The sequence below is a fragment of the Myodes glareolus genome, chromosome 3 (genome assembly GCF_982192425.1).
Source record: "Myodes glareolus chromosome 3, mMyoGla1.1, whole genome shotgun sequence".
Taxonomy (NCBI): domain Eukaryota; kingdom Metazoa; phylum Chordata; class Mammalia; order Rodentia; family Cricetidae; genus Myodes; species Myodes glareolus.
The window spans coordinates 91,782,278-91,808,615 of record NC_142028.1 but is presented as its reverse complement, the minus strand read 5'-3'; the positions used below and the strand labels follow the sequence as shown (position 1 = coordinate 91,808,615).

Genomic DNA, 26,338 nt, shown 5'->3' with positions numbered 1-26,338 from the left:
ACAGACAGACAGAAAGGAAGGAAGGAAACATTGAACTTGTTAACTTAAAAAGTTTAACATACCTTCCTCTGTTATAGTTCTTGTACTGTTAATCTGTTCATATGTATTAATAAGATACTGTCAGCTCTGTGAAATTATCTGGGCAGAAAACAAATCTGGTTTTGCATCTCCAGTGTCACACATGGTTTTGGTTTAAGGAATATTTTTTGTAGCACTATTAAGCTAAAGATAGTTCTTACAAAGAAATATGTACATCGGTGGCATCTGTTTCTTACTACTCTTTTTCTTACATTCTTCTGCTCTTAGCACATAGCATATGCTCTGACATTTTCACTCCGAGCCAGATACAGCAGGACCAGCGGCACTACAGATACATGGCCAGGCTTAAGAACACCGTAAGCGGATCAGTAGGTAGACATCCTAGGCAGTAGGCATCCTCAGCTAGGAAGACTTCTCAGAGGAGAGACGTTTCTCCTAAGGACATATTTTGGCATAATTAATTTCATTTTGAGACAGTTATTCTTTTTAAATCAATAGTTTTACAGAAATGGTGATATAGCTTAATGCTAGATCCTTTGCACAGGCCTGGAGTTCAATCCTTAGCACTTTAAAAAAAAAGAGAGAGAGAGAGACACCCATGAGATTCTTAGGTGGTAAATATAGTAGTCAGGTATGGAGGCACAAGCTTACCATCCCAGCACTCAGAAAGCTGAGGCAGGAGGATTATCTTAAGTTTGAGGCCAGCAGGGTCATAGTAGAGACTTTCCAAAATGGGGGAAAAAACTAAAATTTTTTCTTTTGTTATTGATGGTAGTGACAAGTGTTTGCCAAGCTGCTGTTTCTAAGAGTTGGTAAGATGGATTTTCTAAATATTTATCAAAAGAATTTCCTTCCCCAGTAGATTTTTAACCTTCAGATTACAACTTCATTTAGGTTCCACTTTATTCTCCCATTCTAGTCAGTGGAGTTGACTAGGAATAGACTCCTAAATGCATATACTTTTTCTCTAATTCTGTTGGTAAATGAGTTATGAAATTGTTACATATTAGGCAAATACTTAGGGAAGCATGGTAATCAAGGATTTTGTCTGTATCTAAAATATGAAAAAAATCTATGTTCAAAGCTATACATTTCCATAAAGGTCTTATAAGTGGATAGAAGATGGCAGTTATTGTAACGAAAACCTTGAGTTGGTTCAGTGGTTAAGGACATCTACTGCCAAATTTGACAACGGGAGTTTAATCCCTGGGACCCACAAGGTGGAAGAAAAAAAATGAACTCTTTAAATCGGCTTCTGCCCTCCATATACATTGTGTACCTGCATGCACACACATACACACACACATAAAATAAATATTAAAAAATAAATTCTGGCTGAACAGTGGTGGTGCACACCTTTAATTCCAGCACTCAGGAGGCAGAGGTAGGCAGACCTCTGTGAGTCTGAGGTCAGCCAGATCTACAGTCTATAGAGCTAGTTCCAGGACAGCCAGAGCTACATAGAGAGACCCTGTCTCAGAAACAACACCAACAACAAATAAATAAATAATTTAATTAATTCTGTTGGCCATGTAGGTCATCTCCAAGATTATCTTCTTGTTCTCCTTTCTGTGTCTGTTTCAGTTATCTAAGTACAGTGCAATGACAGAAACTGAAGCGTGGGAAAATGTCTCTTAGTCTTTCAAATGTAAGTCATGGCCACAAGTAGCAATATTACACTGAACATGTAGACTTTACATAGGCCAGCGAGGTGGCTCAATAAGTAGAGGTGCTTGCCACCACGCGTGACCTGAGTTCAGTCCCCAGAACCCACATGGTGGAAGGATAGAACCAACTACAACAAATTGTCATCTGACCTCCACATTTGGTCCTGGCATGCATGTGCAGGCACACACACACAGATAATACTGATGGTGATGATATTAATAATGCACACATACAGTAATGATAAATGCACAAGATATAAATATTTTAAAAGATGTAGAATTTACATTTATATTACAGAACAACTTTGTACCCAAAAAAGCTTGTGTCTCCAAGAACAAAATCACCCTTTGTATGATTATGTGCAACAAGTGCCCAATAATTGACTTAAATATTTGTATTTATTATGTTGATTTAGTTTCTCTTTCCTTATGGCTATTTCTCTAAACTGTTTTATATTTACTAATCTTCATTACATTAAATAGTAGAAAATTAAGATAAGCATTTTAGTGTTGATTTATGATGCACATATACTATATATTCCCATACAAAATAGTTGGACATTTCCAATATAGTATTTTATAATAAAAATTGGTATCACAATTCAAGACAGATGCAGCTTAGAAATGTAATGCTTTCTTCTCTGATGGTTCAGAAGTATATTAGTTCATGATGGTCAGTTACAAAGTAATATGTAGAAGTCCATTTGCGAATCACTACACCACTTGTCTTCAACTGGAGAGGTGTCTGTAATTGCTTAAAGACATTGTACTTAGGGTTGTGTGACGTATACAAATACACAGCCTTTCTGAGATTGTGCCTCTTTTACAGATGTAAAAATGCAGTTAGAAATGAAAACCATTTAACGGTTGTGTCTGCGTGATGCTCTTCTAAAGGCTTATCAGCATTCCCTGATTTCTAACGGGGTCATAAGTATAAATGGACTCTTCTTAAAAATTATTGCATTTAGTTAAGAATGTGCGTGTGTGTATGAGAATGCATGCACACAATGTGATTGCACTTACATGTACCTATGCGTGTGAGGTGCCTCTTTGTGCATGCATGTACGTGGCAAAGCATATAGAGGTCAGAGAACAACTTGTGGGAGTGAGTTCTTTCTACTGTGTGGATCCTGGGGATAGAACTGAAGTTCTTGGGCTTGGTAGCAAGTGCCTTCACCTACTGAGCCATCTTCCTAGCCTTGCAATGGATACTTTTGTGCATATATTTGACATTTAGAACATGGTTGATATTCTGGAGCTTCTACTACCTAACTCTGATGAACATTATAGATGCCACACCTTGTTGACATTAAAATCTCAAATAAATGAGTTCTTCCATTCACTGAAATATCTGTCAACCCTGAAAAAATAGTCATTTATGCTTTTTGTGGTTACCCCTATGTTCTCAAAAAAAAAAAAAAAATTCAGTCACTCTTGTTTTCTCTACTAGTTCTTAGATAAACCAGCTGGGTCCAGTGTGTCATCCTTGTAACCCCCGCACTGTGGAGGCAGAGGCAGGGAGATCACATCAAGTTCAAGGCCAAACCAGATCAACAAAATGAGTTCCAGGCTGGCCTGGGCTACAGAATGAGAACCTCCTTAAAAAATAAAGTTCTTAAGTAAGCCAGTTAATGACAGTTAAGTAGGTTGAAAACCAAACCAATAGAAGAAGGAAAAAATCAGTTCTGCCACTAATATATTAAGTCTCTTTAGCTGGTAGGTGTATATATTTTTTGTTTTCAATAATGAAATATACAAGGATGTAACTATCTTGAGAAACATACATTGGTGTAACTCTATAGTCAGTAGCAATGGTGATATAGTGACAGATATTGGATTTGCTTACTAATATATAGGGATGAAGAAAAATGCTGAAATACCAATTCCAAATGTTATAGTAATATATGATTCTTTTTTAAATTGAGCAGCTCTTCAACATGCAGGAAGAAGTCCATCCCAAAAGACCATTAATAAGTATTGGACTCCTCAAACTGCCAAACTGAATTTTGATGATTTTTGTATAATTTTAAGCAAGGAAAAACCTACTTCAAAAGCAGAATTGCTAAAATCATTTAAACAATTAGATGTGAATGACGATGGCTCCATTCTACACTCTGACCTTCATAAATATCTAACGAAGGTAAGAACTGTGGGAATTCTATACAGTGTATGTCTCTAAAGCAACTGGAGTCCAGCTTGGGCTACCAAAATCCACATTAAAGTAAGTATTCTCTCAACAGGTAAAATGAAGGACATAGAGTATTTTTAAAGTATTGGCAATCCTTCTCCATGAAAAGTGCTTTACAAATTAAAGGGAGAGTATAAGGTTGAGCCTGTGTTTCAGTCTCCCTGCTCTCTTGTCATTCTTTTCTGCTCAGAACTCTGAGAATCTATGATTTTCATGTATTTAGTAAAAGGAAAATAAGTATAAATGTGATATGAAATAATTTTGTTTCATTTCATTTTCTTTTTCTTTTTTCTTTTTTCTTTTTTTTTACACAGGGTTTCTCTGTGTGTGGCTTTGTAGACCAGACTGGCCTTGAACTCAGGGATCCACCTGGCTCTGCCTCCTGAGTGCTGGGATTATAGGCAGCACCACCACGCTCAACTCATTTTGTTTCTTGAACACTTAGAAGATATTATTACTCTAACTTCAATATCCATTATTACAGACTCTGTAACATGAATTGTTAAAATCGTGAAATTGAAATCAAGAATATTTTCACAAAATTTAATAATTTCATGATATTTTATTTAATATATTTTCATTATTGCTTAATTCTGACTCATAATGAAACTACATATTCAAAATTATTGTGGAAGAGATTAAAATGTATTTCCAACTAGGCATTGTACCTTACCCACACCTTTAATTCCAGCAGCTTGGAGAGAGACAGGCAGATCTCTGAGAGTTTCAGACCAACCTGGTCTACATAGTAAGTACCAGGTCAGCCAGGTCTATATAGTGAACAAAACATTGATTCTGTTGTTTTAAAACAAATCTTATTTTATTTCTAGAGAGGCGAGAAGATGACTAAGGAAGAAGTAAATGCTGTGATAAATTTGGCTGATGTAAATGCTAATGGAAAGTTTGACTACATGAAGGTAGATGAGCCTTTATTGATATAAACCTGCATGCTGTGTAGGGAATCACTTTTAATTTTCCCCAGTGCTGCTAATATATAGCTGACAAAATGGTATATATTAACAGTGTATACATAGATGCTTTTGATATATGTATACATTGTGAAATGATTAGACCATATCAGATAAGCGTGTTTGTTATTATTGTATTAAACCAAGGGCCTCATACATGCTAAACACTGTACCACGAAGCAACTCCAGCCCCTATACAAGTGTTGTATTTTTTAAAATACAGACAAGAGCATAGTTATGTACTGAATACTCATTGTACTTTTAATTTATCCTCTTCAGTCTCACAATTATGATCTGATGATTATATTTAAAATAATTAGCGTAATCCCTAATCTCAACATTCAAAATATGAAATGCTTTACAATCTGAAGCTAAGTTCCATGTGTGAGCCATGTGAGGCCTCCTGTAAGTATTGCATGAAACTTCCTCTGGCTATTTGTATAAGCAGTATGTGAAACATAAGTGTATTTCTCAGTTAAGACTTAGATACCATAAGATATTCTACTATGTATAAGCAAATGCTCCAAAATCTGAAGTCATCCAAAATACTTTTGGTTGGAGCATTTTGAATAAGGGCCACTCAACTCACAAAACAAAGTTAAAATACATACAGGTATACAAACAAGCATAGAGACTCCCTTCAGAAATGAACCGTTTCTAGGCTGGAACAGTCATAAAAATTATTTAGAACAAATGCAAGTCTATGTGTCTTGTTAAAAAAAAAATAAATCACCTCTCCTGGTGTACCATTCATTTTCACTCGGAGTGTGACCTCACTGATTGATGACTGCATTTCACTAGGTCACTTGGGGCTGGGCAGTCTGGTTCAGGGAAAATAACATGAACAACAAGTAAAGTAAAAAACACGTTTCATTGACTGGCCTTCTCCTTGCCTACTAATGTGTTATTTGCCTCCCTCGCCTCCCAGATGTCAGACTGAACATTTTCCCCATCAGCCGACTTTCTTCTATTTCTTTTAGTTTTGTAAATTATATATGACAACCAGCGAGCAGTGTCTCAGGACTACACTAGAAAGACTGGAGGCTGACAGTAAACTGAGGCGCCAACAGTTTGGAAGCCACATGGAAGGATCCCCTGAAAGAGGCCCATCTCCAGCACCAAAACCATCACCTAGAATCATAAGAAAAAATGACCAGGAAATGTTCTCAAGTAAAGGTATTTACTTTCAATACTAAAATTTTCTTGATTAGAGATGATGGATCATAATTCAGACAACAATTTCTTTTATCTCCAGTTATCAATAATAAAGTAAATGAGACCGTTCCTAGACTTTCTTAGCAGGGAAAATCTACTGAAGTAAAATTTTATTATGAAACCTCACTTGGCTGTGGTCATTATATTTTATTTAACTAAAATTTCAGACTAAAAGATGACATATTGAAATAAAGACTCTTACATTAGTAGCACATAAATTAAAACCGTTAAGGCCTGATCTATATAAAGTTCTCACTGCATTTCAGTAGGAAGAATAGAATGAAATGAGAGTGGTAGGCCATGTGACCCCTGTCTAGAGATCAACTGCTGCCAACCACTTTTCATAGAAGACCAAATCACTTCCGTTTTACAGGTGACGCAAGCCCTTCCTTGCTGTCAACAACTAGAAAGTTCAAAACATCTGTTTCCTGCACAATTACCATGAGCGCTAATAGTAACCGAGACTCAAAGTTAACAGAGCCAAACCTAAAGGTACAGTACTTTAAATGAACAAAATCAACTTTTTCTGAAAAGTATCTGGCTTTAAGATTATTAATAATTATTGAATGTTCACAAGGAACCAATGGAGTTAGTGAACTTATTTGAGTTTTTCCTATAGAATGCAGTATTTCTATTTGTAATATTTTAAATTAGATTTCATTTATTTATGAAAGAGTCAGCTCTTTCCTTACACCTTGTGGAATCAGGACAGAATTTGAGTTGTGTGCTTTGACTGTAGACACCTTTGTCTGCTGAGCTATCTTGCTGACCTTGGTTATGATGTTTTAAAGTAAAAAGAATGAGCAAGAATATTATTACATATAAGGTCTTCAGTTTGAAAGTGGTGACTCTTCAATTTTTAAATTTGATGAATAGATTAATTATCTATGTATCTTGACAAGTAAAATTTTTTGTTTTACAAATACTTTCCCTAGGTATTGTGTAAATAAATTATTCATTCAATATCAATTCCTGTGAGAAAAAGACCACAAAAGTCACTTTGCTAAGTCAATATTTGTTGAGTGTTAATATTGATCTTCTTCCTTTGTTTTCCCTTTTTAGACTCAACTTTTACTAGTTTTCTTTCAGCAGAAAATAATAGCTACCGAAATATAAAACATTAACTGGAAACTGCTAGGATACATTAAAAATGTGCACCTGGAGAGCTCTGTAGACGGGGAATGGTTCTGACCACACACTATAGCTGCTGGTAGAGAGCTGAACTGATTGTTCTCCAGAGCTGCATTCTTGTTTCAAATAACAACTCTGTATTTGTTATTGAACTCTGAAGTCCCTTATATCTTTAAATTGCTAGACAGTGACATTTGTTCTATATTAAAATTTTAAAACATCATCTCTAAGGAATTTTGCTCTGACTGTTTAGGAATCTATACACCCTAAACAATTTGGTGTGCATGTCCACTTTGTTCACACATATTTTTATGTTCCAACAGTATTATTTTTCACCAATAGAACCTGTTTGTATCTTGTAATTAAGTTAAATGTTAAAATATTCGCCTTTAAATGTTAAAATATTAATTATGATTTACCTAACTCTAAAGTGTTTAAATTTAGTCATCATGTAGAGATATAAATATTAATAGATTATATTGAATCATTAAGATTTTTCTTCTCACCATTAATACAGTTCCTTTAGGTCAGTCCAGCAAATAATTTCTAATCAAGTAATGTGTGTCAATTATTTTGCTTAGTGTAAAATATGGACCTTGAATTGAAGAAATTTCCATTCGATTATTAGCTGTCATATGCCAAGGTAGCATAGCATAGTATTTTATTGTTATAATACATATTTATTAATTGAATACTCTGTTAAAAGAGTTTTCTTGGAACTGATCAAAGAGCTCAGAATAACACACCTGAAAGTAAATTCTAGCTATTACCCTAGTGCCTGTGTAAATGGGGGCAGGTTTAACAACCTCTCTTTTGAGTCTGATTTTCTTTAACTATAAATTGGGAATAATTTTATTTAATGCATTTTAAAGGATCTAAATTCTTTGTGTTTGTTTGTTTGTTTGTTTGTTTGTTTTGTTTTTCAAGACAATGTTTCTCTGTAGCCTTGGCTGTCCTGGAACTAACTCTGTAGAACAGGTTGGCTTCAAACTCACAGAAATCTGTTTGCCTCTGCCCCCTGGGTGCTGGGATTGAAGGCATGTACCACCATTGCCTGGCCTAAATCGATTTCAAAGCATTTAGCTTAGTATTAGGGACATAGTCACTTAAATTTTAAAAAAAAGTATTACAGACCTAAGACATGACTGCAGTTCTTTATATGGAAATGAAGTGAAAGTCTAGTCTAAGAACAGTTATTCTGGAATTGGACTGTGGATGGAGATGGGAGAAGGACTTACCTGAGAGGCTGATAGCATTATCTGCACGTGTAGTGATGCTAGCTGGCCTAGGTAGTTCTGAGTATATAGGAATGGGAGGATTCTAATAGACAGTCCCAATATTAGTCTGCAGGCCATAGTGGTTATAAAAGAAAAAAAGAGTCTGCTTACATTTTTCATCTAAACATCAAGAAGGAATGTTGGTGATGATTGAAAATTAGATTTTAAAAATACTAAGAATTTAATTATTAAAAGAAGTTGACATACTGTCAACTTAAAAAAGTTGTTTACATTTATTTATTATATGTATGTGCACATGCACCAGAGTGCATGTGGAGGTCAGAGGGCAGTTTGTGTGAGCTGATTCTCTCCTTCCTGTTTGTGGATTCCAGGGAGTGAACTTAGGGAAAGCACCTCTGCCTGCTGACCCATCTTGGTCAACTTTTTAATCCCTTATTTTTAATATAAATATTAATTTCTTTCAGAAATGTTGGCCTTGCATTTTTTAGCCTTCTTTGTTTATTATCTGGTATTTCTTAGATGAATTGACCCAAAATTACTGTTATTTTGACTTTTGAGACAGTCTATCCGAGGCTGTATAGAGATTTACAGTGTAATCGAGGATAATCTTGAAGTTTTGATCCTCGTGTTCCCACCCCCATCCAAGCGCTGAGCACATTGCTAAGTGAGATGGTGCTTTAGTCTGAGGCTTTCTGTCACTCAGCAGGGTTCAGCTCTTTCTGCTGGTGTTTTACTTAGAAGCGCTTTTTTTTTTTTTGTAGATGTTAAATACATTTGTGAAATTTTAGGACCATTGTAGTATTTGGTTGTGAAAATACAAGATAAATGACTAATAAGACAGCTAAATTAATCTTCTTCAAGTACTTTAAGACAGTTGGTCCCTCAGTTTATGTGGGACAGAGAAGAGTGGGATCACACAGAAAGTGAGAGGCTTCAGAAATGTGCATTTGTTGCCATGGGGCAAATGTAAGCCAGAGTCTCTCTCCCTGCCCTCTCTCCCTTCCTCCCCTTCTTCCTCCCTTCTATGCTTTTGTTCACTTTTTAAGAAGGCAGGGTCTTGCTGTGTTTGTCCAGGCTGGACTCTAGCGCGCAGGCTCGGGCGGTCGTGTGTTTCAGCCTCCTAGAGTAGCTGAACTATAAGCACCATGCTTAGCAGCCAGGTTTTAAATCATAAATCCACACATCTATGAAAGACTTGAATTACAGGCGGAAAATAGGAATGTGCCAGTAACTGTACATATATGACTTTCTATTGCTCATACTTCAATATTGTATTACTATTCTCTTTTTAATTTTGGATTCTATCTAGTTAGGTTCTGTAATATTCAAGAAATGTCAAGAATTTTCTCTTGAGAAAGGAATAGCTTTTAACTTCCTTGCTATAAACCAGTCACTAGTGAAATGAGAGTTGACCACAAGTCAGCAGTGGTGAGCTCCAGAGATGTACCCGCCTGTATTTATACTCTTAGTTGGGACTTGTCATCTCAACATGTTTTTATGATATGCATATGACACATACCATATAGCACATATATAGTATCACATATACATGTATCATATAATATCAAGCTGTATGAATTCACAGCATGTTATATATGCATAAGCCATGTGCATGTGAAGCATACCATATATCATACACAAGTTTCTCTACAAAACAGTACAAGTGCATGATACAATTATACATATAAATATATAATACAAATTGATAATGGATCAGTCTTAATGTTTGTTAAAGCACTAGTTATGTTTTCTTTTCAAAATGTTAATCAATTGATCCATCAATTAAAAGATAATCCATATCAGTTTTCCTTCATACATCATCTACTTAACCTTTTATTTTTAAGAATTCTTTAGTGACAAAAAATTAAGAGCGTGTTTCAGACAACGAAAGTGAATAGCTTCCTGAAAGGGCATGACACAGACTCTCGGTAAAGAGGGGTGGAGATGACAGCCTCCCGTGCTGTCATGGCGGCAGGTCTGCTTGTGGTAGAATTCCATGTAAGGACAACCCAGGAAAGATGTAACTTCACTAATCCATTTGCGATCACTATTTTCTACTTTAAAATTTGTAGGTTGTGTCTTTAGTATTTCCTTATTTCCTATGAGTGGGAGATGTAAACCATGTGTCACAGTGAAAGAAGTCCTTTGCACTTACATGAATGTTCTCGAATTGGTAGAATCTAGCACCACCTCATGCCCACTCTAAGAATTACAAGCTATTTTATTTGTCAAAAAATGTATTACACATGGAATTTCCTCCTGTTATTCTAAAACGATTTTAAAACTCAGTGTACGTTCATTTTCTCATAAACTCAAACTGTCAGCTGTATCAGTATTCTATTCAGATTAATTTATTTGAACAATTCAGACAATTTCTCGGTATTTTTTTACTTTTAATTCATAGCATGTTGGTTTGGATTCATTCATTCTTAGGGTGTTAGTCTGAACCCAAGATCCTCCTCACCCCCCAAAAAAAGCAAAAACAAAAAACCTTTGTGATTGAAAGTCTTGTTTTAAATAAAATTTCAAGTTGAGTAAGCACTGTATGTTTAATAAGTTTTGTGGATCTTAGGAAACCCGCTGTTTCTTTGTGAGCGCTGCTGCTCGAGGTTTCTTAGTGATGTGATTTACGGTTCTTCTTTCGGGGTCATCATGCGGCACTTACCCTACCTTTGTGTAGGGATTCCCTGCTGTTTCCAGGCCTGTTAGCCTCAGTCTAATATTACAGTATGGAGTTTGGCAGTCTTCCATAGAAATTTACAAATTCTTTTTCAATTATAGCATTTTTTTTTCCAGAACTGGAACATGAGAAAGATACCTAATAAAGATGTTAAACTTCTCAGCTAGATTTTTAAAGCCATTTCCTATCAGCCCTTGGCACTGCCCCCAGAAGAACTGCCATGAACAACTTCTCTTTAGTTTCCCAAATGTCACAAATCACATTAACTACTAATATTCTAAACAAAGTAATTTAAGGAAAACAAGTTCCTTTAGGGCGGTGAGAAGGCTCAGCAGGTAGAATCTTGACAACTAGAATTCAGTCTCCCGATCCCAGTGGAAGGAGGGAACCAACTTTAAAAATATGGAGAGCTGCTGCATTTAAGCTAAACACTTAAGTTTGTTTATTTTATTAAACCCTTAAGGGTTTAAATAATTCAGAATGATAATGCTCCATCATTGTATCATTTACTGTATATGTTTATGTTATATATTATATTATTGATTTATAATATAAACACGAAACTTCATTTAAAGCTCACTTTAGAAAATCATGGTAGTTTTTTGTTGGTGTGTTTTATTTTTGAGAAAGGGTCTCACTGTAGCCCTGGCTGGCCTGGAACTCTGGGTATGCCAAAGTGGCCACAAACTTGCAGACATCCTCCTATTTTTGCCTCCCAAGTGCTGGGATTATAAGCAAAGTCGCTATGCCCAGTATTCATGGCAGATATTAAATGCAAAGTTGACCAGAACTCAGAATACAACTGGTAGATGGGAGAGGAAGACTTCTGACGTCTTTGAGAACTGTGATATCATGCCTGCCGTATTGTTTTCCAACCTTTGCTTCTATACCAAAATGAATGTCCTAGATTGCCTTTAGACCCTATCTTTAAAATGACCTGACGTCTTTGATGGAAAGTTGCAAGATCTGAAATTCTCCCAAACCCTCCAAATTGTAAACAGTACAACAACCCACACCTGCCCTCATGTGATGGCTGCACCCCAGCTTGCGGTATGTGCTGCATACTTAGGTGCTGTGGGACAATGGCTTTACCCTGTATAGGTTTGTTTGTTGTGATTGGCCAGTAGCCAGGCAAGAAGTAGAGGCAGGGCAATGAGAACAGGAGAATTCTGGGAAGAGGAAAGGGTCAGTCCGCAGTCATCACAAAGAAAGCCAGACACAGAGCAAGCAAGATGAGACTGCCTCACTGATGAAAAAGGTACCAAGCCACGTGGCTAATGCAGACAAGAATTATGGGCTAATATAAGTTATAAGAGTTAATAAGAAGCTTGAGCTAATAGGCCAACCAGTTTATGATTCTTTTAAGACTCTGTGTATTTCTTAGGGATGAACAACTGTAGGACCAGGCAGGACAGAAACCTCTGTCAACCCTTAGGCTATGTGTAAAAAACGTGCTTAAGAAATGGTGACTCTCCTGTTTAGATTTGGGTCTCATTCCAAAGATGTCATGTCATGTATGAACAGCTATTCCAAAACCTGAAGGAAAAAAGCAAAATTTAAAACATTTCTGGTTCTCAAGATTTTAGAAAAATGCATGCAACTTTTATTTGACAATTATGATTGGTTTATTTTATGTCTGCATTTTCTCCCCTATGTTTGTACACTCCTGAAGGGCAATAGGTATATCTGACATTTCTTTAGGGTTGTCTCTCATTTTCTCATCATTTCTATGCATGCTGAAACATTTAATAAATATTGTTTGAAAATGTTTCCCTTCATTTCAGGACTGGCATTGTGTGCAGTCGAAAGGCTGTTTCTTTTTAGAAGAAGATGGTGAAGTTGTTAGTCATCAGTACAAGATGCACATAGCTCAAAGATCTATGCTTTATCTAACAATTAAGCCACTGAATCTGAGTCAAGTTGAAGGCAAGTTTAAATTATTTGTATATGTTTGTATGTATGTGTTTATTTGTTCGTTCGTTCGTTCATTCATTCATTCATTCATTCATTTGAGGCATGCTATATCACTGTGTACCTCTGACTGACTATTCTGGAACTCACTATATAGACCAGACTGACCTTGAACTCACAGAGATCTATCTGGGAGTAAAGACTGAGGCTGCTTTACTTACCTTTTTCTATTTCAAAAATAGCAATTTATATTCTCTGAAAGTACTTTATATTTCCTAGTCCTAGTTAAGAAAATAATCTGCCCAAGAAATGTATGGTTTTATTTGGTTTTAAATTTTTTAATTGTGTTTATTCTTCATATATGTTGTTTAGTTAGATAAGTACATTTTAATGCAAATATACTATACATTAAATAAATCCCCCCAAATCCTCCTTGTCTTCCCATTTTTTCCTAGTCCCTTTTGTTAACTTAAACAGTTTGACTTCTACTTGTATGTCATATATACATACAGGATCTTATGTGTCTATATAGAATCTAGGAACCTGTATTGGCAAGATGACTCAGCGTGTAAAGACACTTGGCACACAGCCTGATGTATTTAATCTTTGGAACCCATGTAAAGGTGGAAATAGAGAAATGACTCCATAGAATTGCCTGTGACCTCGACACATGCACTATGCCATATGACCTGCTCCAAATGTTTTTCTTTCTCCCTCATGCATACACACTAACAATTAACATAGTTATTAAAACCTTGGAAATACAATAGAGAGAAAACAGATGATAATTCATTTACAATTATCTCCATTATATTTATCTTCCTTCAGACAAAAGAACTTGGCTATTCTTTACACTTAAAAAAAGTTTCCATCTGGGCCAGACGGTTGTGGCACATGCCTTTAATCCCAGCACTTGGGAGGCAGAGGCAGGTGAATCCCTGTGAGTTTGAGGCTGGCCTGGTCTACAAGAGCTAGTTCCAGGACAGCTAGGACTGTTGTTACACAGGGAAACCCTGTCTTGAAAAACAAAACAAAACAACAACAAAAAGTTTCTCTCTGTGTGTCTGCATGAATGATTATACCACACTTTCTTATCTGTTCCTCTGTCATTGAACACTTACATAGTGCTGCTTATAGACATTGATGCACAAATATTGTTATAAAATGTTGAATTGGAGTCCTTTGGGTAAACTGTCAGCTGGCTCACATGGTAGATTTAGTTTGAGATTTTCAAGAAACCTCCATATTGATTTCCATGGTGTCTGGCCTGGATGACATCTCTCACTAGCCCTTTAGAAGGATTTCGTTTTGTTTACATCCTGTTGGAAATACTCTTTTGCTCAGGAGCATTTTGGCTATCCAAAGTGTTTTATGCTTCCATAAGAGTTTTAAGATTGTCTTTTCTGTTTTTATAAGGAATGTCATTGGATATCTGGAAGGCATTGCCTTGAGTCTCTAATTTAGATACAATACCAATTTTTATAACATTAAGTCTTACAGTCAGTAACCATGGGAGGTCTCTTCCTCTTTCAGTGTCATCTTCAATTTCTTTTATTTTAAAGTTATAAATATGTTTTTTATTTATTTGCAAGTTTTTAAATAATAGAGCTTATTAAAAAATAAATTTTTCATTGTAAAAGTTTTCTGCCACCTTGGTTAGGTGTGTTTTAAGGGTTTGTTGTTGTTTTGAGGGATTGCAAATTGGTTGTTTTCATGGTTTGTTATTGTCATAGAAGATGGCTACCGGGTTTTGCATGTTAATTTTGTGTACTGCCACTTTGCTGATACTGTTAGTCTTTAGGGTATCTTATGTATAATGTTTTATCTAGAAACAAGCATTCTTTTATCTTATTTTTTAATTTTAAACTTTGTTATTTAAAAATACTTTAATGAAACACATTTCTCAGCCTGAAGACTATACAACTTTGTAAATCTCTATACAGTGAGAATAGTCATTCAGTTCTTCCTCAGTCCTAACATTTAGCCTTTCCTTTTTCATTTTCTGCATTTTGTATTGCATCTACATGTACATTTGCCTGTATCTACATAATTGTATGTCGATATATACAGATATTATTGCCTAGATTCTGCATGTGAGAGAGATATGCAGGGTTTTTTTCTTTCTCAGATTGTGTGACCTTACTTAATAGTTTGCATTCTAAGTTCATTCATTTCCCTGCATGTTTTGTGATTACATTTTTCTTTAGAGAGAATAGTTGTTTGCACACACACACACACACACACACACACACACACACACACAAAGTTTTCATGACCCGTCTATCTTTTGATGGACATGTAGGTTGATTCCAGTTCTTCACTATAGTTAGTAAAGCAATAAATGTGGAGGTACAAATATCTCCATGGTAGAGTAAAATAGCAAGTCATATGGTGGTTCTATTTTTAATTTTTGGAGAAATATCCAAACTATTTTTCAGAATGCCTGTATTAGTTTGCATCTGAAAGTATTCCTTTCTTGCTCCAAACTCAAAATATTGGTGATAGGCATTCTGACTGGAGTAAGGTAGTATATCACAGAAGGTTTAATTTGCTTTTCCCTGATGTCTGGGAATGTTTGAACACTTACACGTAGTTATGGAGCTGGAGAGATGGCTCAGCAGTTAAGAGCACTGACTTCTCTTCCAGAGGACTTGGGTTCAATTCCCAGCACCCACATGGTATCTGTAACTCCAGTTCCAGGGGATCAGACACCCTCACACAGACATATATGCAGGCCAAACACCAAATGCACATAAAAATAAATACAAATAGTTATTCACCATTTGTGTTTCTTTAAAAAATATTAAATTTGTTTGCCTGTTTATTAGTAGTTTTGTTTCATTGGCATTTTATTTCTGCAATTGCTTATAAATTCTGGATATTGTCTTACATGTAGCTGGTTACAACTTTTCTCCCATTCTGAAGGCTGTCTGTTCATTTGCTGTACGGAAACTTTATATTTTGATGTAGTCCTCTCTTGTTGATACTGGGTTAGTTCTTGTGTTATTGGTGTTCTATTTTGTCTACCTCAATGTCTTGAAGGGTATCCTCTATGTTTTGTTCTAGAAGTTTCAGTGTTTCATGTTTTAAATCAAGGTTTTTGATCCAATTTGAATTGTTTTTTGTACACAGTGAAAAATAAGAGTCTAGCTTTATTCTGCAGGTGGGAGGTCAGTTTTGACAGCACATTGTCAAAGAGGCTATCTTTTCTTCAATGTATATTTTTGCTTCTTTTATCAAAAATAAAATGAAAATAGGTTTGTTGTTTTGTTTTGAGGTCCTCTATTTTATTCCACTGATCTGTTTTTATACCGGTCCCAGACCATCTGTGTGACTATAGTTCTGTAACACAGTTTGAGGTTGGATTTCGCAATAACTGCACCAGGGTTCTCACTCTTTACTCTTCCTTTGGCTACTCATGGTTCTTTATGATTTATATGAACTCTTGTGTTGCTTTTTCAAAACATGTGAAGTTTTGATAGGTGTTAAATCTCTAACTTAGTTTTGTTGGTGTGGTCCTTTTCACAGTAGTAATTCTGCTAGTGCAGGAGTGTGCAGTGTCTTTGCACCATCTACTGTCTTTTTCATTTCCCTTTTCAATATCTTGAAGTTTTCATGGTAGAGATCTTTCTCTTCTTTGGTTAGATATATTAATAAATTTACTTAATTCTTTGGAGTTGTTTTAAATATAATATTTTTCCAATTTATTTCTCTGCAAGTACACCATTGATACAATTTTGTAATCTGCAATTTTACTGTTAAGTGTTTATTAGGTCCAAGAGCTGTCTGGTCGATTCAGTAGGGTCTTTTAAGTAAAGAATCATGCCACCTGCAAATATGGATGGTAGGAAAATAGAAATAAGCACTTTAATTTTTTCCTATCTATATCTCACAGATTTCTTTTTCTTGTCTATTGCTTTAGCTAAGACTTCAAGCATTATGTTGAACAACAGTGAAGAAAATGGCGGTTATATTTCAAAAAAGCATTACTTTAGACAGTTACTGTGTTATCATTATGCAAAGCAAATAAAAATAAAGTGTCTTTTCTTAGAAACAAAAGATGCTATTTGGTTCTTCATGACATAGACTCAACTTTTCATTTGTTTTTCTCCCCTTTCTCTTTCTTTCTTTCTCTCTTTTTTTGAGACAGGGTCTTGCTCTGTAGCCCTGGCTGTCCTAGAACTCACTCTGTAGAGCAGGGTGGCTTCAGACTCACAGAAATTTGTCTGCCTCTGCCTCCTAAGTTCTGGGATTAAAGGTCTGTGCCACTATGCCAGGCCTTTTATTTGTTAATTAATCATAGCTTTTTTCATTTATAATTTTCCATTTAAAATTAATATGTCTAACAGAAATTCTATAGAAGCATAATTTGGGATATGAAACTGCAAGTATTTTTAATATCTTCAATGTCTATGTCTGTACTAGAGAAGGTATTTAGTAATAATCATTTCATTCACAATAATATTTGTATGTAAAATTCATAGTTATGTACTGTTTGAAATGGTCATTTCTTGAGAATTGAAACCTTGACCTCATGCATGATAGCCAAGTCTTTAGTGATCCCCTTGGATATTTTTTAATGATTGTTCTAAATCATGCATCACATTTGTTTATAAACAAACATATTCTTTCATAAAGATTCTCTCATACCCCTAAAATAGATAATTTAGAAGTTTTGTTTTAGATATTACAGGATAGCTACAATGTTTGGTAGTTGATTAAATCCCCCACCTCATTTTGTTTTGGTTTGGTATTTGGTTTTGAGGTAGAATCTCACTATTTATCCCAGGGTGGCCCTAAACTTATGATCTTCCTACCTTAGCCCCTCAAGGAGTAGACCAGCACTACAACATGCTCAGCAATAAAATTTTTTTTATTTATTTCTGCCCACATGAATTTTTGTCTGCCATGTGTGTCAGATACCTGGAGAGGCCAGAGGGCGTTGGGTCTGTGTGGGCTGTCATGTGTATCTGGAAAAGAATTGGGGTCCTCTGCATGAGCAGCAAGTGCTCTTAACTGCTGAGGCAGCTCAGGAGTTTATATGTTTAAATAATAATGACAACATCAGTTAAATAGTGACTTAAGATGGCTATGTAAGTTCAGTGTTAGTTCTCTATTCTCATGAAGAGATTTCCTTTATTAATTCATTAAATATTTATTGAAGTTCTTATATATTAAACCTCAATTTAGATGTTCAGGATATATTAAGTACATAAAAGACCAAAGCATCTACTCTCAAGGACTTAAATTTTAGTGAAAGAAGCAATAAAGGAATAAATAGTAAAGGAACTAGCTGGCATAGTGGGACACACTCATAATCTCAGCACTGGGGATACTGAGGCAGGAGGATGAGTTCCAGGTCATTCTGGGATACATATTGAGACTTTATCTTTAAAAAAAAAAAAGGCAGGAATTGTGGCAGTACATGCCTATAATCCCAATACTCAGGAGGCTGAAACTAGAGAATTGCCCCAAGTTCAAAGCCAGTTTAGTCTACAGTATGTACACCAAGGCTACAGTATGAGTCAGTCACTGTGTCTCTCTCCTAATGTACACACACATGACAAATAAAAGAGGAAAATTGAAGAGAAAATGAAAAGTATAGAAAGACTGGTTCTGAGAAACGGAGACTGCCATTAAAATGGAGCCATCTTAGTATAAGATTCATATATGATCAAAGACAATCAGAAAATAATGTTTTATTTTTTAAAAGATTTTTATTTATTATATATACAGTGTTCTGTGTGCATGTATTCCTGCAGGTCAGAAGAGGGCACCAGATCTCATTATAGATGTTTGTAAGCCACCATGTGGCTGCTGGGAATTGAACTCAGGACCTGTGGAAGAGCAGCCAGTGCTCTTTAACCTCTGAGCCATCTCTCCAGCCCCTAAATAATGTTTTATAAAGTATGTCAGTTACCAACTGCTACAAATCAAAATGCCCAAATTTCAGTGACTTAAAATAATTAAGGATTTGTTGATTCATGAGACCTTTTAGTCTGAGCCTGGCGTGGCTTTTCTGTGCAGGGTTCACTCACTCTTTTGCAGTGACAGGTTAGCTAATGGCTGCATTTACAGTGCTGGCTGCGTTCTCTGTGTGCAGTTCCATCTAGGACAGCTTGACTGCTCCAGAGGATCTTTCATCTTCCAGTAAGCCAGCATGTACTTTCTTATATTGTAACTGGAATCCGAGAGGGGGGGACCAACAAAAAATAAAACCAAAAGTACAGAAACATTTCTGGAGTGGTGGTCTCAGAGCGGACAAAGTGTTAACTTGCGTTCCGTTCTGTTATTCATAAGTCACAAAGTCCAAATCAATAAGACTGCAAGAGAAACTTTATCTCTTGATGGCGAAGCTGTCTAATTGCATCATAAAGGTCTGTGAACCCAGAGAGGGCACCTGTTTTGTGATGCTCTCTCCCAGGAGGCGAATTCTAAAGCATTATTGCTATAGAAGGATAAAGGAAGGGCAGTGGAGGTGGCAGAGCATTCCAGATAACTTGCTAAGTAAGAGGATTTGGTGTAGAATGTGATGGTGCAGAACAGGAGCTGAGGGGCTAGAGAAATGGCCTGGTAATTAAGAGTTTTTACAGCTCTCGCAGAGGACCAGGATTCAGTTCCCAGCATCCAAATGGTAGATCACAACAATCTGTAAATTCAGTTTCAAGAGATCCAAAACTTTCTTCTGGCCTCTAGAGGCTCCTTCCCACATATGGTACATATAAATTCATGCAAGCAGACATACATACATACAGAATAAATCAGTCTGGGGCTGGAAGCTAGTCTGTCTGGAATGAGTAAGCAAGGAGAAGTTGGTAGGGAATGAATGAAGAGCAAAGGAGCAAGAGTATAAACTGTAAGAGATATGTCCTATAATGAAAACTTTTTTTTACTAAGAGAAAAGTTTGGGGAGGAAAGATTTTTTTTGTTACGATTTTTTAAGCAGTTTGAATATGTATCTAAGTTTTACTATTGATTCTGTGTATTGTTACTGTTGGTTAGTGTGCTGTTAGACATTTATTGTCTGGGGTTCTCAGAGAGTCTTGGATATGTGCCTTTCTTGCTTTTGGAAAATCCTCTCACTTTATTCTTCTACCTTTTTTCTTTCCTAACACACCGCCTCCTGTGCTCCAACACAGAAAAGCCAGGGCTTTCAATATCTCATCCCACTTGGGAACGTGCCTTTCAGTCTCCTTAGTTATGACATGCCCTCATAACAAGAAGTTCTGATAACTTCTTGAAGTTCATCTGCTTTTTCTTATTGGCAGAGCAATATACTTTGAGCTTTATCTCAGCAGAGGGTTTTAAGTAGGGACAATGTGTGACCTGACCCATCTAAGCATGTAGATAACATGACCGTCTAAGAGTAGAGATGGTTTCTCCCAGGGCAGTATCAGTGCTGGATCCCAACTCTTCCTGGAAAACTCTGCTCTCACGTAGATCTTGACTTGCTTGTCTTGCACCTCAGCTGTTGTTTTTCATTGTTCTGTTTGGTTTTAGTTAGGATGAGCACATTGGCGACCAAACCCAGGTCCTCATGCATGGAAGGCAAGTGCATAGGCTCATGTCCAGCCATTGAAACACAGCTTTTTGATGACTTCAAGAAATTTAAGGCCTTTTAGAAACTGAATACGGAGAGACTGTTTTTCATAAAATTAAATATAGTAGTGGCATATTATAGATATTAAGATATTTGTATATAAAAATGGGATGTGTATTTCTTTTTCAAAATCTACTGGGTAAAGAACTTAAAAGAATGTACAGTGATTGGCTGATCTGAGGTGGATTTTGTTGGTAATATTGTTGTTGTATTTCTAGGAAAACGTTCCCCCTGGTTATCCGTTGATACGGCCTTATATATTCTTAAAGAAAGTGAGGATCAAGCAGAACCACAGCTCATGTGTTTTACTGAACTACGAAATAGAGAAGTATACATATTTTTTTCATGTTTAAGAATGTAATAATATGAAGCCACGTTGAGGGAAATCATAGCTTTTCACCAGTATTTTAAACTCAGATGTTCTCTATTCTAATGAAGGTATAGGTAGTACCTAATCATTATGCTATTATATATGTTTTATTAACTGTAATCTTATATTCTAAGATTTTTTTAAGGATTGATGATTGATAGCCTTGGCTCTATAACTACGTGCCCCGATGTATCTCATGAAAATATTTTTTTGTTATTGCTCTCAATAAAGAGGGTGATGTCATTAGATTCTTCCTACCCTCCAGATACACGACCCCAGCTACAGCAAAGTTTGCTTCTGGTGTCTGTCTTACTTGTCCTACGACTGCAGAGTAGGAACTCTCCCAAATTACTATCCTCAGGGTTGACTCATATTGTAGGGTTCAGAAAGAGTATGATGGAAAGAAATGCTTTAAGTGTTTTTATATGTTGCCTCTGAGGTTGTTCTGGTCTTTTCTAATTATGTATTTACTCAGAGGCTAAATATGTGAGCAGATACATACATGTGCCTATTTATTTTATGAGGACTGTAAAATACAATCTACTTCACAGCAGCAGAAATAATACTATTCAAGAACTTACTGCAATATCATATTTAATCTTTATATCAGCTCAATGACAGACAAATATTTTCCTATGGGATGTTATATAGAAGTCTTTTTTGGAGGCCTCCTAACAGACAGAAGTATCACCGGCCAGAACCACATAAAATGGCAGAAGTTAACATTTTTACTAAGCTCTTCTTCATAGCTGACTATGAGGTGAAGTTAAAGATAAAGCAATGTCAGAAACAATAGCTTTTCCCATTTGGTTTTGGATGAAATGACTTTCTTATAAGATTGCATGTGTAAAAACAGTCAATCATAGCAAAGCTATGTTTAAACTGAGTTTCTGTGGGTGTCTTTATAGGCTTCTGTTTATCTGTAATATGTCATATTTACAAAGGATTTTTACTAGTAGTTTTAGCTTCACAATTATTTTCCTTAAGAAGAGTTTGGTACCCATGAAGAACTTCCTAGTTGCCTTCTATAGTGGCCCTTCACAGTTATATGTGGGAAATAAAGGAAGTTCATGGGATGACATCCACTAGGAAGTAGCAAGATATTTTTTAACTCCTCCATGTCAGCCTATATATGGTTAGTCTAAACAAATATCATTTCCAAAGCATGGATTTGGTATATTAGCCTACACAGTGATCCTCAGTTACACTGAATATTTCTTCTTCCCAAATAGAGTTTTGTGATAACCTCAGGGTAATTATAGTGCTTGGATAATCAGCAGAAAGAATCTAGAACTCAGATGATCAACTTATTTTGTTTATGACCCTCCAGGATGACCTAAAATAGGTTTTGGGAAGGCTATTTGAGCACAATACCTGATGTAATTTGGGGACTAGTCTGTACTGTAGCACAAGTAACTGTACTTAGCTGTCATACATAACGATTGAATATGTACAGTTAGGGTAGTCAAAAGATGGTCCCTGGTTTTTATGAAAAATGTTTAGGCTCCAGAAAGCTCCTAGGAGGTATATAGTAGGATACCAGTAGCTTTCCATATTGAATAGGCAAATAAAATGTGTTTATACAAATGTTTTGATCTTCATTATAAATATTCAGCATTTGTTAGGAAACAGTTTCAGGCAAGCAGGTCTGTTTAGGACTCTTCATCTTGTTTTATAGTCCTTGTCACCTAGTGATCTTAGCAACACACCTAAAAGTATTCTGCCAAAAAAAAAAATAAGGAAGGTCCACAAAGATCAAATCAATACCCTTCTCACATCCATACATACACACACACACACACACACACACACACACACACAGAGAGAGAGAGAGAGAGAGAGAGAGAGAGAGAGAAGAGACAGACAGAGACAGAGACAGACAGAGACAGAGACAGAGTCAAACTTAGAGAAGCAAAGATGTATGGTATGGTTTTTCTGAGATACCAGCACTGAGGTGTCAGAGGCAGGAGGTCTACAAATTTAAGGCCAGACTAGGCTTCATAATATGTTCAAGGCCAACATGAACTCTACAGTGAGACTGTCTGAAAAAACAAACAAACAAACAAAAAACCCATGAATTCCTGGCCCAAAAAACAAAACAACGAACAAAAAACAGCAGCAGAATAGAGAGTAATATTGTAATATATAATTCAGCTTTCAGACATGTGTTTAACTCATGTAAAAGGTGAACTTAAAAGTATATTTAAGTTTTTTTGATGCCATCTAAATGTTATTTAAAAATCATATGTTCATATTTTAATCACAGTAGTAGGAGATCTTTACTACTTCTCTTTAAGAAGCTTAGTGTTTGTATTTTTAAAAAATATTCTAAAATTACTCTCTGGTTCCTGTTGAAGGCATTTGTGTCACAAACATTTTTAAAGATTTTTGGGAATGACCTAGATGATATATAGCTTCTTCTCTTCTTTTGCTTTTAGGTAATTTTGAAAACGTAAAGGACCATATTGTATTATCTTGTACTAGGAGTACCCCTAAGAAAAAGAATTTAAAATCAGTAAAAGGTTAATAAACTATAACTAAATTGATAAATGTGATTTAAAATAAGTGATCTCTCAAGTTCCCCCTTCAGAAGAAAGATTTAAAGTCATTAAGACTTTTTATTGTTCATTTTGTTTAATTCTTCTGATAAAAGGTGTTTGGATGGACTGGTGAACTAGGACCAGGAATTTATTGGTTAATTCCTTCCACAACTGGCTGTAGACTAAAAAAAGAAGTAAAACCAGTAACAGAAGAAGCCCAACTTGTATATAGAGATGAAACAGGGGAATTATTTCTTACAAGTGAATTTAGGTAAGTTTTGTTTATACTCACCTGTCTTTGCCCATTGTCTGGGGACTGTTCCTACCCCCTTTATGCGACCATCTCCCACCCGCCATCTTTCTTTGCCCAGCTTTCATCCCCCTCTTTGTGTGGCCAGCTTATACCCCCATTTTCTGTGGCCAGCTCTCCCCTCTTTCTGCGGTCAGCCCTCACCCCCATCTTCTGTGGCTAGCTTTCTGCTTTAACTCAGTATCTTACCACAACATGTTGGGCAGTGCACTTAAAACCACAAAAGGCACAAAAACCAGTGCCTCATGATTTCACTTATATGTGAGATCTACAAAGTAAAATTTATAGAAGCAGGATGGAGATTACCAAGGATTGGTGGTGTGAGGAAATTGGGAGAAATATTGTTTAATAAGTAGAAAATTTCCATTAGACAGGAAGAGTAAATGCAGTTATCCATTGTGTAATATGATAACTAGACTATAGCTAATAGCAATTTATTATATTTAATAAAAATATATTTGGAATTTGCTACAAGAGTAGATTTTAAGTGTTTTCACCATAAAAACTAAATATATGAGATAATAGGTGTGTTATTTAGCTTGATTTACTCATTCCACAATGTATACATGCACAAAAAGTTATACATGCTATGTATAACAAATACATTTTTTAAAATTCTTTAAGTAACCAAGAGTGACACTGTGTTTAGAAGTCTAGGATTGTCCTTAGTTTCTAGGTTCTGTGTACTTGGCCAGACTTCATATACATCTCTACCAGTGTCTTCTCCAGCAGACATCGACTTTAATGGTAGATTCTGTTAGTTCCACTCTTGATTTTGATAACTGTTAAAATCAGAAGTCTAAACCTAAGGGTGGTCTTCTATGTCCTAGATGATCACAATGAGATTTGACCACAGACAGATAAAAATGTATTTGGATATACTATAACTCAGAAAAAATTCTTAAATGCCATTAGTATTGTTTCCTTTGAAACTTGTTCTCAAAAACTGTCTTTAGGAGCTAGAGAGATTGCTCAGTGGTTAATAACACTGGGTGCTCTTCTACCTGGGTTCAATTCCTACCACCCATGTGGTGGTTCATACTCATCTATAACTTCAGTCCTAGAGGAGCCAGTGCCCTCTACTGGCCCCTTGAAACACCAACCATGCACATTGTGCACAGACATACATACAGGCAAAACACACACACACACACACACACACACACACACACACACACACACACGTCTTTAGATTTTTTTGTTTTAAAATAATAATTCTATATTTTTATAATTTAGGTCAACTTTATCAGAGATATTTGAAGTCATTGATTTAGATGGAAATGGTCTTATTAGCCTTGAGGAGTACAACTTTTTTGAATTGCGAACAAGTGGTGAAAAGTGTGATGAGGACGCGTGGGCTGTCTGTAGAGGTGAGTGCTTGTTAGACTTCTCCATGGAGTAGCATTATAGCGTTTAGGATAGTGGGGAGAAGCCTAAACACGGGACTGGAGAGGAGACACAGTGGTTAAGAGAACTTTTTGCTCTTGCTGAGGGCCCTGGTTAGGTCCTAGCACCCACATCAGGCACCTATACCTCAGTTCCAAGTCTTTCTCTACCTTTTCCTGCCCTTCACAGGCATCTGTACTCAGATAGTGCACATAAACTCATGCAGACATACACATAAAGTTTAAAAAGGTAAATCTCTCTTTTTTAACATAAGCATTTATTTTCCTTATGTGATAGTTGGCATACTTACTAAACTATGTGAATTACTTAATGATTATTTCCACTTTGGGGGATTTACACCCCAGACACTCCGACGTGTCACCTTCCCACCTTCATGTCATAACCTTTTCTTCCTATTCCTCCTCTTCTCTGCCTCCTACTTCTTCTCTCCCTTCTTCTTTTTTTTTTCTTCCTTTCTTCACCCTCTGAGTCCAGTTGTTAGTACTGCCTGCGGGAATATTAACAGATATTATTGGGTTGATCTTGTGAGGGTGAGCATATGCAGTGAGTTCATGCCTGTAAGAGCCATGCATCCTAAGACAGCATTCATCCTCATCCTCCTGCTCCTACATTCGTTCTGCCCCTTCTTCCACCATGTCCCCTGGGCCTTGGGATAGGGAATGGTCCCTGAGTAATCAGCAAGCACGTTTGTGCTCTGAGTACTTCACTTAAGTACTTTATTCACCTAGTTATGAGACTCTAGATTAACTATTGCCTATTATAGAAAAGGCTTCTCTGACCAGGGTTAAGAATAACACTAATCTGAGCCAGGCAGTGGTGACACATGCCTTTAATCCCCTCACTCAGGGAGGCAGAGGCAGGCAACTCTCCAGTCTGGTCTACAAGAGCGAGTTCTAGGACAGGCTTCAAAGCTACACAGAGAAACCCTGTCTCAAAAAACATAAAATAAAAAACAAAACAAAACAAAAAATGAATAACACTAATCCATCTAGTCCATATTCAGGAGGCAATTTTGACAGCACGTCCATTTACTAAAACAACAATAACAGGTTCCTTGCTAGGGTCTTTGGCTTT

At 36.2% G+C, this 26,338-nt stretch overlaps 1 protein-coding gene across 3 annotated transcripts in view; it reads left to right on the top strand.

The window, feature by feature from the left end:
• Efcab7 (EF-hand calcium binding domain 7) overlaps positions 1–26,338 on the top strand; it is a 53,328-nt gene that overhangs the window by 4,998 nt on the left and 21,992 nt on the right. For all 3 annotated transcript variants that reach the window (XM_048453149.3, XM_048453148.3, XM_048453150.3), the window contains exons 3-10: positions 3,635–3,846; positions 4,725–4,811; positions 5,843–6,038; positions 6,451–6,569; positions 12,911–13,052; positions 20,856–20,965; positions 23,661–23,818; positions 25,094–25,227. In XM_048453149.3, coding sequence (XP_048309106.1) covers positions 3,635–3,846; positions 4,725–4,811; positions 5,843–6,038; positions 6,451–6,569; positions 12,911–13,052; positions 20,856–20,965; positions 23,661–23,818; positions 25,094–25,227 — 1,158 coding nt within the window. The remainder of the gene's footprint in view (positions 1–3,634; positions 3,847–4,724; positions 4,812–5,842; positions 6,039–6,450; positions 6,570–12,910; positions 13,053–20,855; positions 20,966–23,660; positions 23,819–25,093; positions 25,228–26,338) is intronic.